General features: G+C 33.9%; 2 protein-coding genes across 2 annotated transcripts; both read right to left on the reverse strand.

The window, feature by feature from the left end:
- Positions 1 to 1,863: 1,863 nt before the first annotated feature.
- On the reverse strand, positions 1,864 to 12,052 carry LOC120082882 (lipid transporter). The gene is made up of 14 exons (XM_039038257.2): positions 11,733 to 12,052; positions 11,372 to 11,451; positions 10,875 to 10,966; positions 10,176 to 10,336; positions 9,621 to 9,772; positions 8,228 to 8,346; positions 7,225 to 7,388; positions 6,289 to 6,363; positions 5,033 to 5,104; positions 4,275 to 4,412; positions 3,510 to 3,665; positions 2,719 to 2,771; positions 2,459 to 2,634; positions 1,864 to 2,359 (listed from the first exon to the last, which is right to left on the reverse strand). Exons 1-14 carry the CDS (start codon positions 11,818 to 11,820, stop codon positions 2,299 to 2,301), a joined length of 1,587 nt encoding a protein of 528 aa, XP_038894185.1. The 5' UTR covers positions 11,821 to 12,052; the 3' UTR covers positions 1,864 to 2,298.
- Positions 12,053 to 12,988: 936 nt separating this feature from the next.
- On the reverse strand, positions 12,989 to 15,514 carry LOC120082883 (large ribosomal subunit protein eL15y-like). The gene is made up of 4 exons (XM_039038271.2): positions 15,336 to 15,514; positions 14,944 to 15,110; positions 13,604 to 13,801; positions 12,989 to 13,424 (listed from the first exon to the last, which is right to left on the reverse strand). The coding sequence occupies exons 1-4, from the start codon at positions 15,337 to 15,339 to the stop codon at positions 13,179 to 13,181; spliced, it is 615 nt and encodes a 204-aa protein (XP_038894199.1). The 5' UTR covers positions 15,340 to 15,514; the 3' UTR covers positions 12,989 to 13,178.
- Positions 15,515 to 16,126: the final 612 nt, after the last annotated feature.

Consider the following 16,126-nt stretch of genomic DNA (forward strand, 5'->3'; position numbering starts at 1 on the left):
TATATTTTTCAACAACTTTTTTTTTTTTTGCCCTTGATGTGCTCATGCTAATCATGGATACTGCAATTTGAAGGGAAAAAAAGGTCTAAAAACAGAGTGAAATCCATGAAAGGAATCCCAAGCAGTGAAGCAAGACTCAAAAACTGCCATCATTCTGCTTTAGAAGATGGAACATACTTTATGATGAGTTTTGGTGGATACTATGGCTAAAAAAACCCCTAAAGTCTACATCTTAATCATAAGTTCCATTTCACCTTTTCCATCTTTTTGTACCCTTTTTCTCTCCATGCTTTCAAACCTTATAATTATCTCTCTGTATTATTTCAGGTGAAATTGGAGGCCAACCCACAAAACCATGGCATGAACTATGAATCATCACCTGTGCTCCTTTGCCCATCATCATCTTCCTTCCCTCTCTTCTGATGTTTGTTTTTTTTTAAATCTACAAGTCGAGCTTTCATGGAGAGAAATGAAAGAATATAAAACAGCTTAGAGATACAACGGGTAAACCTATGTCATGCTCAGAAATGACAAATATAATGAAGAATTGAACTTAAATCCCACAATTCAAATGAAGGAATACTTTGCTTTTGGTATTCATCTAGCTAAGTTTGGTGTCACAGTAACCAACTTAAGAAACAAGGAGCATAAACGTTGTCATATCATGGCATTGTGTAGTAGATTCAAATTTTGCCATTACATTTACAACCAAGTGTCCTTCTAAAGGAAGATAATTGAGGGCAGTTTTCATTTTTACTTGCTGATGGAAGTGCAGAAACCAAAAGGGCATTCCTCGTGACATGATTGTGTGAAGAACATATTTGAAAGTAAAAGAAAACTAGGGGCAAAACCAAAACCAGCAGTTTTAAGTCTTATCGACAAGGAAGAAGTTTATTTTTCTTCCTAGAGAAAACATTTCATTGATAAATGAAGTCTAGGGAATACCCCAAAACAGCTAAAGGAATAAACATGTTTTTTACTTGTCAACCATTGTGACTAATCAACAGATGGAAGAGCCTAGAAAGTATTCTAGATAACAAGTCATATGCAAAGCTTTTAGAAAAGATCTAGGGAAAAAGTGCCCTTTTAGAGTGGTTTGCACACTGGCTTTTGTTAGTTCTGGCTCTAGTGTTTCTACCAACAGTGCTTTTTCACAAGGACATGGCAACTACATCTCTCTCTCTCTCTCTCGAAATATGGTCTCCTATGAAAAGAAAATTCAGCAGAATAAAAAATATAAAACCACCAAAAACCAGATAAATTGCAGTCTCATGCGAAATTACTGTAAATAAGAACAATTCAGAAACTCAAGAAATTGAATGCTGGATGCATTTTACATAAAGGAAATATGGTCTCTAGCAAATTTCTATTATTTGGTGCTGTTCCTAATAATCAAATACTGGATGATGCCTTAACAAGCCATATCTAAATGTGAAAAAGTAGTATATCAACTGCAGCCTATACAAGGACTAAGTATCAAACTTGTGGTTCTAAGAGGATAAGGATTTTCTCAGTTGTACTAATAAAATGAAGAGCTTAGAAAAAACTCAATTTGGAATCTATCTATTCTATGATTACTACTTGTATCATATTCGATTTATAAATAGCAATGATAGAAAACTTTTAATCAATCGAGTAATATGATGAATACGTTGGTTGAAATACGATATTACACCATATATATCAGATAACACAATCATTATGCTTGGAATAAAAAATATCAATGTACCTTTGCACATGACAGCAAATACTCCTTATTCATTCAAACTTTGACCAAGGTGTAGAAGTAAAATATCAATCTTTAACTTAAGAGGGGGGGGGGGGGGGGGGGGGGGGAGGAGGATGGGGGATTAAATGCAAATATCAGAAATCAGATCTCTTCAGAAAAGAAATATCTGAACCAAATTGCAAAATAAAAAACAGGAGTTCAGATGATAAAACTGATGAGAGGATATAATGTGCCTATGTCAAGATATCATATATATTATAGTAACTTGAGAGCATAATATAGATAAATTAGCATTCATAGATTACTAATCAGTAGTTAGCTTGCCGAGTTATTTCTGAAAGTTACCGAGGCTCAGCAGTGCTCATTTGTCCTTTTCCTGCCATGGATATGTCCTGGATATCATCCTCTTCGGCTTTCCTACAACTTCAAAACTGATTCGAATCTAACGGGATCTTATGGCTGAGTTGACAAACATTTCCCCTTGCCATAACCAAGCAGACAAAAAAAAAAAGCTTCAATACTTTAACTGATATTTTAATATAACATTCAGCTCCCCAGAAAAATGCTTGTCAATCTGAGTGTTGACGGAAACGAACAATTTTGTTGATGAAGGATCTCTCACGGTGATAGCTATTAAGAACAAAACAGAAATCAAATTTGAATAAAGGAAGCAAAGAGTTTAAGCAAAAGAAATTTCAACTTAATGATATTAGAAAGGAATTTACTCACATGACGTATGATGACACAAGAAAGCAAACCAAACCAATTGAAAAATGAAGCGAAAATGTTGACCAAAAATTTTGTTGGTCCAGAAATAATCTCTCCGAAATAAGAGTCAGAACCCCTGAGAATAATAAAAAAATCCATCCTGAAGGCAGGCATCTGTTGAAGGAGAATGAAGAGTTCTGTAGAGAGAAAAAAAAACTAACATTATTAATGAAAAAAAAAAAAAAAATCAAGCGAAGGTTGCGGTTATAACCAAAGCATACCTTGAAGTAGCCTTTGATGAATATGGCCGAGTATGTTATCCTCAAAATCATATCTTTTATAAGAGTTAAGAAAAATACTACAAAAGCTCTATTTCTTCAATCGGCATTTAATCATTGTTTGTTCATAAATTGATGATGGAATAAAAAATAGTAACATCTGCTGAAGAAATATCAGGAAGTTTCCACAAGGATGAGTGCTAATTAAAGGTATCACAACATACATCCATATTAAGTGGGAGTAAAATCTAATATGAAAGTTAAAGATAAACTCCACTCTATATCTAGACATGTTCAACTTGAATGACAAATTGACAATCCATTGGCGTGAGGAACTAACTTATAGTTGTGCCTTAAAGAAACTCGAAAAATATAGTTGTGCCTTAAAAATTGGATGGCGTTGGCATGAGGAACTAACTTATAATAAACATATTCATATTCAGGAACAAACTACCTTTTCCCCAATATTGATGAAAACAATTTATTAGCATTGCTAATGATGAAATCAGTAGACTTCTAATAATCATATAACTGGTTTAATCTATATTGACGAGCAATCCACATTAGATGTTTATCAAAGACAATTTGATCAAAAAGTGATGAAACCATTCCCTTGAATTTTTATGAAAAACATGCTCTTAAAACACGGTTTCAATAGTTTGTAGCCATCATTGATATGGGGTTTGCACAACACAAACGAAGTAAAAACGTATACTTGAATTTGGATTGTAGAAGTTTGATCTAAAATTATCATATGCCATGGAAATTTAGATTAAAGAGTGATGAAAGGATACTTATAGAATTAGCAAAAATCAAGCCAACTACTCCGGATGACCGGATCAGCAGAAAATTTAGCACGACATAGATCAATGAGAATAAAAGCAATGAGTCATTTGACTTCTTGAGTTGGCTCTCATTTGCAACAGCATGCAGGAATGCTTCTGAAGTACCTGATGTAAAATTAATGCAACCTAGTGGTCAGGAAAAAATAGATACGTTTATATTAGGGCTGTTTTCGAATATAGAAAAATGACAAATATTTTTAAATATAGCAAAATGTCAGTGTCTATCAGTACTAGATATTGATAGACACCATAAATGTCTATTAGTGTCTATTGGTGTCTATTAGTGATAATGATAGACATAAACAGTGCCATTTTGCTATATTTGTAAATATTTTTAGCAGCTTTGTTATTTAAAACAATTTTCCTTTATATTCAGATGCTTTTTGTTGAATTTCTGACAGCAAAACTTTTTGCAGCTCCCCTCTTTTTATATTTTTATGTTCCCAAAATAAGATCTTACAGAATTTAATCTAGATCAGCAGCTCCTAAGCAATAAACAAATTACAGCCTCCCAGCCTCCAATTCATGGACAACAATTGTTCTTTCTCTAAAAAAGAGCAACGCCGAGGAACGAGGATAATTAGATTTCAAAGCAGAGTAACTTTTTCAATATAAATGAATGCATCCCCCTGCCTTCCCCATCTTTGTTAACAATAACATTTACTAATATGCAGAGGGACATAGCAGTTAAAAGAATAAACAAGAATTACCAACCATTCATAGCCAGCACAATGATATACAGGCAGTAATAACGGAGAGCTGTTGGCGCATCTCCATCACTCCATTTCTGGCCGTATAGCAATCTAATGAGTGCATAAGAATAGCTTGGACCAAATGCCATAAATATAAGGCCTGCATGAAATCATAAAAATCATTTTGGCGGGAGACTAGAAAATGTTTCATGCGGGACGAACTCCATTTTAGATTAGGAATATAATTATATATTAATGATATTTGATATCAACAAAAAAGTAAATCTGAAGGAAAATTCTAAATCTTCACTCTTTATAGGATGTGTAATATTTTAGGTTGTCACCATAGTCTCAATTCATTTTCAACACAATAAAATTAATACCAAAACTATTCAACTGAATTTCATGCTCTGATTATCATCGTTGAAGTACCTAAAGTAGCCAACAAGGCAATGAACATTAGAAGAATATCTTTGGTTGACTTAATGTTCTCGGTGAAATTATGTCCAAATCAATTATTCAGTAATGGATTTGCAACAAAGATGAAAAACTCAGGCTTTAAAGTATCCAAACTCTACATTTCTTTATTCGATTTCAGAAATTGTGTGAGTTGTCTCACAGAACTAGTTCTTGCATGGTAACATACTTCAGAAAACAAAAATATCATTGAATTTTGACTGTACGTACTGTTCAAAAAAAAGAAAGATCATGCAAATGAAGGACAGTCAGAAATAATTATGTATATAGACTGTCGTAATATAATTAATTGAGATTGCATACCAATCAGCAAAACTAACTTGAGAGCTTCTGAAAGGCAGATGGCAAGCTTTCTAGTTTTATCTGGGTATTCTCCTATCAAATAGAAAGCAAGTCAAAAACAGCAAATGGAAATTTTAATGTCATGAGAAGGACTTTCCCTCTTTTTTGGTGTGAGCGTACTTCTTTGAATTTTCATGTTCTTGCCACAAAACAGCCATCTACTTTAAAATGCCTGTTTTGTTACAAAATTTATAAGTGCACTCTAGCAAATCAGGAGAATGGTTTTAGAGAAGCATACAAAATTTTCAAAAATGCATTATAACCACAAATTCTTCTCAAGAAGCAAATCTTGTATGCTGATAGGAGGCAAGACCATCATCTCTACCACCTACCGCACTGTATAGTCCTACCCAAGGATGAAAATATCCATTGATATGTTGATATATTTGTAAATCTAAGGATTCGACATCGATATTAGAAATCCATGGATATCTCCAACATCTTTTATAAATGCTCGTAAAATATAAAAAATGTCATCTATTTAGTCTAATATGAAAAAAAAAAATTACTAATAATAATATCCATAACTTAGTTTGGAAGTTAAAATAACTTAATTATTAATCTAAATATATTTTATAAAATTCGTGACTTACAGAAATATTTGTTGATATCGATATTCTATCGATATATCTGTAAAATTGAAATCTCGATATCGATATCAACATCGATATTTTAACCCTTGGTCCTGCCCAACCTTTTTCTAGGCACTAGAATAGAAAACCAACGTCTTGCACTTTGGATGTTGAAGAAAATTAGAAATCTTCCTTCCTCGTTGATGACATAAGTAAATGTGAGACCAAGGATAATTTTTTTAAAAATTTTTAATTTTTTATTATATATATCTTTTTTAAGGATAATTGGAGAAAAGAAAGAAAGAGTGGGAGGAAGATAAAAGTAATCAAAATAAATGGAAGAAGGATAAGAAAATAAACTGGAATCCTATAGATTCAACAGTGATACTACACAAAAATCCTTAAAAAATTCGTACTTAAACTCTGGAAATACCCATGACTTGAATCAATGCACTATACTTGAATCGATGACTTGAACAAGTCCAGGGGTCTGGCTTGAGAACCAAGGCATGTAACATAAATCCATTTCCCAAACATTGTTACATAGAGATATCCAATAAAAAAATATGTATATAGAAGAAAGAAAAAAAAAATTGCTAATTTATGGTGTAATTTAAGTAAAAGAATAAAGATTAATATATAAACCTGATGCAGACCTTGCAAATGTAGTGTATGAACTTTCTTCAAATGGAAGAAAAACCAGTCGCACCACTAAACTTCCTGAATATAAGTAAAAACTACTATTAGCATGCTTATTAACTTGGGGATAGTAGAATATCAAGATCTTCACAATATAGTACAGGTAAAAGCAAACTATAAAGTACTGACACTTCTAAATTGGCGAAGTGTCGGTGGCGGACACCGATACGCTCCAGCACGTGTCCAACACGCCAACTGGCGTGTCCATTACTTTATTATTTTTTTTTTTTTTGCTTTTTGACACGTCAGGACATGCTGGCGACACACCTAGGACACTCCATATGCAAAAAAAAAAAAAAAAAAGAAAAAAAAAAGAAAAAAAAAAGGAAAATAATGAAACAAGACCCACTATTGGCAGCCCATCTAAAGGACATTTTAAGCCTATTAAAATTAACTGTTCAGCCCAACTTTTTCGAAATTCTATAGTTTTTACACACTTCATCCTCAGGACTTAATCAATAACCTTTTTCGAAAAAATAAAAAAACCCACTATACTACCTCTTCTTTCTAACTTCATCGACGGTAGTGACAACTTATGTGACTCCTCTTACTGTTTTTTTTTCTTTTCTCATTTCTGTTTTTTCCTTTCGTTTCTGTACTTTCATACTTTTTGTTAAATATATGTCGGCATATTTCACAATATGTCCAATTATGCACATACATTTATTTTTGTAAAATAAATAAATAATGTGTCCTAACGTGCCGTATCCTACTTTTTTGTAAATTGACGTGTCGCCGTGTCGATGTTGTGTCGTATTCATGTCGCGTGTCAGTGTCCGTGCTTCTTAGAAAGTAAACAACTTTGAAATGACTCTCAGACATTTAGACAATCGCCTGCATGCAATCAGAATGAAACTGTACCATGAGCTAAAAAATGCTTACCCAATTTATCTACTAATCCATAAACGGCTTGGTTATATGGTGTATCTAACCACACAAGAACCATCTTTTCACCTTCTTGAAGAACCAACTTTCTGAAGGATTGTAAAGTAAATAATATACACATGTTTGAAAGCTTCTTATCAAAATCCTTCATGTTTCCCACTCTGCAAAAACAATCCATAAAACCTAAATAATTAACAAAGGTAAAGAAAAAGGAGAGTGCATGTCTTCCATCCATCACTTAAAGACAAATTGAGCCACCAAAAGTTAATACTGAAATTTTAGTTTAGGTCACATTTACCAATGAAAATTGGTATAATCGAAATGAGATTTCATTGATGGATGAATCATAATAGGTCTTGAATTGCAAACATAATTGGATTGCTTATGATCGTCTTTACCTAGAATTATGAATCTGTCACATTTTACTGTTACCGTTACTGTTTGACCCTAACGGTAAATGTAATAATAAATGTGGCAAAATCATAATTTTCATACTATTACAATAACAATATCTGTAACAGTAATGATAACGGTAATGGTAAAGGTAATGGGTCCTACGTAATTTTCAACGGCAATCAAAGAACACATTTTATTCCTCAATTAGATTACACAATTTGATTACAAATTTCAAGGTGAGCCCGCATCTCATTACGATTATGGAAAGCAGATAAACAACAACAAAAGTAATCAATTGGGAGCCACTTTTTACATTACTATTTATGGATTACATGTCACTGACCACCTCATTCGAAGTTAAGTATAAATGATGCGAACTACATTTTCTCTGCAAAACTAACTGCATGTAGTTTCAAAATAGTTTGCCTTAGCGAAAGTTTTTGAGTCCAAACAAAAAAGAAAACCGGGGGGGTGGGGAGGGAATGCATGCTTGTAGCAGATAAATAAAAGTATTTAAGGCAGAGAATTTCCATCCATTGCCAACAAAATAATTAACTTTAACGAAAATTATTGCATGATATGCTAAAATAAAATGGTTAAGTACCTGAAAGGAAAAAGATCTGACCATTTAAATGCACAAAAATTAAGAAAGTAGACCCAATATCCTAAGAACAAGCAAGCACCATATGCAGATTGTGATAAAGCAAATATAATTCCTTTCTCCTGCCAGTAGCCATTGAACTCTAATTAGTCGTTGCAACTAATATATAATTGTTATGGGGTTTGAATCGAGAGCAGATGAGATGAACTAACTATATATTTCAAATAATGAAATGCCGTACAATAGTGATTTGACACAACAAAGTAATTGTAACAAAAGCTGCATAGCTCACATGTTGGGGTTTCTAATGGTTATAAAAATAAAATGCATAAAAATGAAGAAACATAGAAGTTGAGAAAAGTTAAAATAAAAAATTAATTTGAACCTTGGGCTTTTACTGACGATAATTTGTTGTATGTTGGTAGCCCAGTCTATTCTAATGTGAAAATTGAACATTGAACAACACTGAACCTTGAACAACACTTTGTACATACGGGATCCATATATCATCATCATCATTATTATTTTGAAAGCAATAGACAAGAACAATGGTTTTTATGAAGAACATTGCAGAAATCATAGTTTAACAAATCAAATTACATGGCTCAACCGTAAAGTCCGCAGATCAGTTTTATGATTTTATCAGTTATAAGTCGGCCTAAGCTATTAACATATCTTTACTCTTCAGGGTTGAAGTGCTAATTAAACATCCCAAATTCACCAACTAAAAGTTTCCTCAAAGTAACCAACTTAGAGCATGCATTGTATTAAAACCACCAGACCCTTTGACCTTCGCTGCAATTGATCAAGCATGTGAGTGAAGACAAAACATACTAAAGGACTAAGAGGGGATGAGCTCAATCCATGGTGAAGAAGAAGAAGAAGCATGCACCATGTCACAGCTCTTGGGCTTAGGGCATTTATCAATGAATACATCACAATCAGGATGAGGTAAATTTACATGAGGTCTGCTTGATAATACTGCATAATTTACCATGTTCCATACAAAAGCCAATATACAATAAGACGTGCACATAAACTGACTGAGTGACTGCCCTTGAGGACAGGAGTAGGAGAATGTGACAATCAATAGGGATGATGTCTTAGGCTTTCCAGGTTAAATATTAATATAGACGGTTAAGGGTCTTCTAAATCTTACCATGTTACTCCGCTTTACTAGGAGGATGTACATTGTCATGCAACGTGAAAATGTAGCCATAGTTTCAACTAGAAGCCGTAATTTAAGAAGAAGTAAGGTCAGAGAAAGAATGTGTAAAGGCTTTGCCAACAGCTCTAAAATACATGCACATCCTAATGTGACAATCAATAGGGATGATGTCTTAGGCTTTCCAGGTTAAATATTAATATAGACAGTTAAGGGTCTTCTAAATCTTACCATGTTACTCCGCTTCACTAGGAGGATGTACATTGTCATGCAACGTGAAAATGTAGCCATAGTTTCAACTAGAAGCCGTAATTTAAGAAAAAGTAAGGTCTGAGAAAGAATGTACAAAGGCTCTGCCAACAGCTCTAAAATACACGCACATCCTGCCATAAAAGAAATACAAAATTAAAAAGGGAGAATGATATCGTAGGAGGATTAAGTTAATATTTGAGATTTTACATAAAATGAAAATCTCCAATACAGAATTAGCAATAAGAATATAACATCAATGCTGTGACCTCTCATTTCTATGATGCACGATCATATACATATTTCCTAGATTCTATTGTTTTGATTTTCAAATAAATGAAGCATGTTAGTTTCTAAAGTCAAAATTAGACTTGTGTTAATTGCTTCATGAGAACAGACTCCAACGTGACTAATATTAAGAGAGGGGGGGGGGACACAAAATAGAGCTGAGACCCACAAGAAATCAAAAGAAAATTAGAATTAAGGTGCACTAATGCAGTATACGTCGAGGTTGGAAGTAAAAAGGAACGTGGTTACCATTAATTAAGATGGCTTGTGCATATGGATTAGAAAAGGCAATATCTTGCCACCAAAGAACCAGATAACATGCGGCAAGAGTAATAACCAATCCAAGTGGGAAACTCAACCAGGCTACTTTAAGTAGCCTCCTTGAATTTTCCTCAACTGAAGTGCTGTCACTGCATTATACAAAATTAGTTCAAGATAATCAAATTTATAGCCACAAAGAAGTTGCAAATCAACATTACAAAAGAAGGTACATGAATGTAGTAGTCAACTCTCCTATTCTCATACTAACGGGCAGAACATGTTTTTCAAAAAAAAGAAAAAAAAAAAAAGAAAAATCCCAAAATCGTACCTAAAGGAGTCAAACATTAAACCTATGTAAAATTGTTGGGGTTTAGGGGGAGAACAGAGAAAAATTACTTTATAGATAACAAATAGTAATGAGGAAAAAAAAAAAAAAAGAACCAAAGTCCTTTAAATGGAAATTAGACATGAAACCGATATATTTTTTAGAAAAGTAAACAAGAGCAACGAAAAGTATGTTAGGGAGAACAAAAGCAATTTCAAGAACAAAGCTGCAATAATAAGAATGAATACAAACAAATATGTGGATACATTTTATTTAATCAAATAAGACAGGTAAACTGCAACGTGCTAAATATAGTGGTTTGGGGAGTGCATAATACAGCACCAGAAATCATGAGAATGCACCTTAACTCTGCCCGCATGCATGCTCGTCGGAATCCCTCCCGGCTAAGGAACAGAACACATGTAACAAAGAGGTGAAATTGTACTGCATAAACCTGCATTTACAGAAAATATTTGTCAAATACGCCACAAAAACCTAGACAATAGTTCAAAATTCCAACCACTTCATTGGGGGTGGGGTGAGGAGTCTTCCAGTAAGAAACTTTAAGGCGTTACACAATAATTGATAAATCCACTTTTTCTTTTTCGTTTTAGTTGTCTTCACAATTATCTTCCTCAGGTTCTGACTTACATGGTCATGAAAAACATCAAGATTTAATTTTTCAATGTCAAGTTCCATTGCATGAGAAATATCGAGATGTGAATAGTATAAAAAAAATAACTCACCACTGGGGCTAGTGTTAGAGTTTCAAATAACACAAACAAATAAAGCTTCTAGTCAGTGACAGAAGCACATCTAAACTCCAACAAATGGAAGATAAACTCATAAGAACTAATACCGCATAATCCTCTTCCGTAAGATGCCTCACGATCCACAAATTGAAAATGAATGGAATGCCTCTTGACAAGAATTGGGTAGCTGAACCATAATCCAACAGAAAAATCAGACCGATAAAGCACAAACTGAAGCGTTTTTGTAAATGAACTACAAGATATAACATTTAATCAACTTATCTGACTTTGATCAACCCCTCTACTCCAAAAGAAACAGAAAAAAACGTAAACTAAAAATTATCCTTACCTTATATTGAAACAAAAACATCAACCAAAATCAATTGGAAGATGAACCAAAATTCTCAGCCAAATTAATATACTACAGCACAATAACAGAAGAAAGTAAAGATCGAGGTTGGAACTGACCCATTAAGTATTTAAAAGTGCGAGAGAGATTGGTAGCGTCCTTGTCTCTGGCCATTTGAGATTCGGTAGCAGCTTCAGGCTTTCGCATTTGAAATGGAATGAACTTAATTTATCAAAAATTCTATCTTCTTAGTTGAATTTTCTCGGCAATCGGATTTTGAGCTTCAGAATGTGGAACCAAAGTCCGATGGTGGCAGAGTTTCGTTGTGATGTGATGACCGCGAAAAAGACCGGATGCTACCGGTTTAGGTTAGTCCGGCCAATATTTTTCCGAACCGAACCGAACCGTTCGGGTTTTTATTTATTAATTTTTCTCTTTTCTAGTTTGGGGTTCCAATCTTATCGGTGTTCCAAAAGAATCTTCTCTAGATTTAGAGCTCAAAATGCATCTAAAAAGAAAGTTCAAGAGGAGAAGGTAGTGATGGCTTGGTTGTATATATCATATAACTGGAACGTAGTCTTTAATCAAAATTTACCATTAAAATAACAAATTTTATAAGGTAAACAAACTATATATCATTCGTGACACTTTTATGGAATGTAACTAAATATTGGAAAAATTATATGAAATATTGAAAAAGATAAAGTGTCATGAATAACATTTATTTCTTGAAATATTATGCAAAATTTTCAAATATATATATATATATATAATCACGAATGATGTATCTTTTACAAAAAAGAGATGATCTTTGTTGTTTGAAACTTCGGTTGAAGCCTTCTCAGGTAGGTCTCTCTCTCCTCCCCCTCTTTTCCTTTAGAGTCAACTCAGGCAGAGGTTGTTAGGAGGGTTGCTAGAAGCTCAATCCTCTAGTGGTGAACAAATCTAATTCTTTAAAGGTGGTTAACGTGTTGAACTTTCAGGACACTGTTTTGTCAAAGGTCACCTTTTATGAGAGGCTTTTAGACTTGTGTCTATAAATGTCTCTAATTTTTGCAAAGTCCCTAAAGTAAAGTAAAGAACAGAGCTGTTATAATCTTGCATTTTTAACCTCCTCCTCCCTCCTTTGGATCTTCAAAGCGTCTTTCTAATTTTTGTTCATTTACTATGTCTTGAAGGGGAGTAGGGTGATGGATTGTGATTTGTTTCTATGACTCTCGATTTGCTGTTCCGTATTCTAACCACTCATTTTCTCCCCTTCAAGTATCATTGACATTTATGAGGGTAAAATCACAAGCTTGGCTTGGGGGAAAAACTAGTGATTTAAAGAAGGGAAACAAAAAAAAAAAAAAAAAAGACATCTGCAACATAAATATAACTAATAAGTGACCAAAGTTTTTCTCAAGAAAAGAACCAAAAAAGTTCCGCATTAAACGCTACAAAAATCAGTCTGGCCAACAGTAAATTAAACGAAAACTTGGGAAGAACTAAAGTTTCTCCTGACAACCAAGCAAGCAATTGTGCAAAACACAAAGATGAGATGGATTCGAAGGAAATCATAGCAATTAACGGTAACGACGAAGTGAGAGTGTGTTGTTCCTTTTCCATGTTGCCCTTCTTGAAGGTCTTGCCTTGTGGTGGAGATGACCCTTTCCACGAAGACCTCTGTACTTCTTCCCAGCAGACGTGAGTCCACGAAGTTCCCTGTGCTTATGAACAGGCTTGCAGATCCAGCTTATTCTTGGATCATTACGCACAGCATTATGGGCCACATCAATCAAGATCACTTCATAGTATTTGTATGTCGAATCCTGCAGTAAGTAATGAATATCAGAGAAATGCTCGAGCAAATATGAACAAATTATGCCTCGAGGACTTAGGAAGGATACCATGTGACTTCTAAAACTTTGGGCATATTTGATTTCATAAAAACACATTGTACAAGGAATAAGTGTATGTCAATGTCTTAATATAACCGACTCATTGTTACCTCATTAATCCAGTAGGAATTGAGAACCCTAAGACCACCCAACTTACGCCCAGCACGTTCCTCGGCAACTGAACGCTTGCTGCGTTGGAATTTCAGCTGGGTAACACCCTGATTTGTAGGCTTACCATATACAATACCCTTAGGAACGGGCCTCTTCCTTCCACCACGCCTCACCCGTACACGGTATACCACATAACCCTACAAAATAGTTACTAAAATAAGAAAATGCACAACAGTAAACAGATGATGGAAAAAATAATTTCCTACTTTTATTTAACAAATTCAAGAAAATGATTCCAAATAAATGGAGAATATCATTTTTTCTTTTTCTTTCATCTTTCTTCTTTCTTTTTTTTTTTTTTTTTTTTTTGCATATTCCAAATCTATGTCTTAATGTGGTAAGATTAAACGAGCGTAAGCCATCCCCTGTTATGGCAAAACAAACATCAGAACAACTTCTGTCAAATGTAATTACTTGTGCACTGCATGAAATACAAGAAAATGCAAGAACATGAATGCACAAGAAGCCAAATGGGGAACATCTTTTTTTTTTTTCATATTCCAGATCTACGTTTTAATGTGTAAAATTAAAAGAGCGTAAGTCACTTCTAGCCAAATGAAATTACTATAGCAACTACACGAAATGTTCTCATATTGTTCTTTTCCAAGTGAAAGCATGGGGAGGATTACACTATTTCCTCAATTATTCTTTCCCACTTGAAGCATTCCACTAAGCGTATATTTTGAAGTGATTTTGAAATGGTTAAAATCACTTTGGTCATATTTAAAATCAGTTTAAAACTTCACTTCAACATTTAATTTAACACTTTTAAACTCATTTATCATACTATTAAAATTGAATTTAAATGATTGAAAGCATTCTTCTAGTGTCCCAAAATGATATAATTTATCGAATCATCGAATAGAATTTTCCACAAGGAAGAGAAGTTGCGGGGAGGATACAGTATTTCCTCAATGTGGTTCTCACATTGTAATTTTCCTAGGGAAAGTGTTCGCCCAATTAACATAAAAACCACAGTAATTCAACAATTTAATAACATTTATTTCTTAACAATGCACATAATAGAGACACCGAGTTCGAGGTTGGATAAAGCTAACAGAAATACAAACCAATGAAATTGAATTCTGCATCTAAGTTCTAACAACTCAAAAGATAGAGTCAAACGATTTCAGGGTCGTAGGAAGTATCAACTTCTATATGTAAACGAATTAGGAAAATACAAAAAATTTCTCAGCAAAAACCCAGGGCAAACGGAAACAAAACTCCATGTTTATCTGATTAATGTTCCGAACAAAAAAAACATACTAAATCTATGTACCTGTTTGGCCTTGTAGCCCAATCGACGTGCCTTATCTGGGCGAGTGGGATGCGTAACACGAACGATTGAAGGGTGCTGACGATATTCCCAGCATCTTACTCTTTGTAGAAACCTCATCACATCGGATTGCTTCTTTCTCCATAGCTCAGACACGTACTTATAAGCTCCTGATAACAACACCTAATTAATGTCGAAAGCGAGATAAAAATGCTACAGGAAAGAAGTAGATCTAGGGCACTTCAATCACATTGTTTCAACATAATCATTCAAAAATCTTCCTATGTTTGAGAACAACTTCACAAAAATCTTTAGTGAAAACTAGTGCCAACATACAAACCTAGAATACGAACTGTGTGCTAAAGAATGAAAAATGAAGGAGGTCACAAAATTACCCATTCTTGCAGCGCGGCGCTCGGCGGACAAGAAGCCAATGCAATGCAATTGACAGGAGGAATATGTTGATTTTGTGACCGAGCTAGGGTTTTTTAGGATTTGGCACTTTTCCCCCTGGCTCTAAATAAAAGGTCTCTTGGATGGATAACCAAAAAATAGATAAAAAATTGTAAAATGACTCGAATTTTTTTCAAAAAATATCGAGTGATCTTTTCTTAACGTCAACTTTGGGTGAAATTATCAAAATATATTCACACACACGCGAAAAGTAGTTTTGCTCTCGTTCGTCTCACTCTTTCTTTTTTCACTCACAAATCACTATAGTGGTATTTGGGGCAAGAAGTTGGTTATTATGGTCTTAATTATTATAGTTAGGTTATAATAGTTTGTGTTTGGGATACATTATTTTAGTTTGGATTATAATAATATGTGTTTGAGGTGTAAACTATTTTAGTTTGATAAGAAAATAGTAAGTAAACACGGTAGCAAATACTAGAAAAATGATGAATATAAAATAGTAAAAACTATAGCAAATAGTAAATATGGTAGGAAATGGAGGGTTTTGAAATAGTGTTAATTGTAGCTAATTGAGACTGAAAAAGAGTATTTAATTTAGCAAGAGATGGTTATTATAGTCTTAGGATAGTCCTTGCCCCAAACGCCCCTATGTCTCTCGCTCTAGCTTGTCTCACTCTGTCTTCTTTTTTTTCACTCACAAATCACTGTCTCTTGCTCTAGCTCGTCTCGCTCTAACTTGTCTCACTTTCTCTTCTTTTCTCCACTTACAAAT

The sequence above is a fragment of the Benincasa hispida genome, chromosome 1 (assembly GCF_027475165.1).
Source record: "Benincasa hispida cultivar pf3 chromosome 1, pf3_genome.v1.1, whole genome shotgun sequence".
Taxonomy (NCBI): domain Eukaryota; kingdom Viridiplantae; phylum Streptophyta; class Magnoliopsida; order Cucurbitales; family Cucurbitaceae; genus Benincasa; species Benincasa hispida.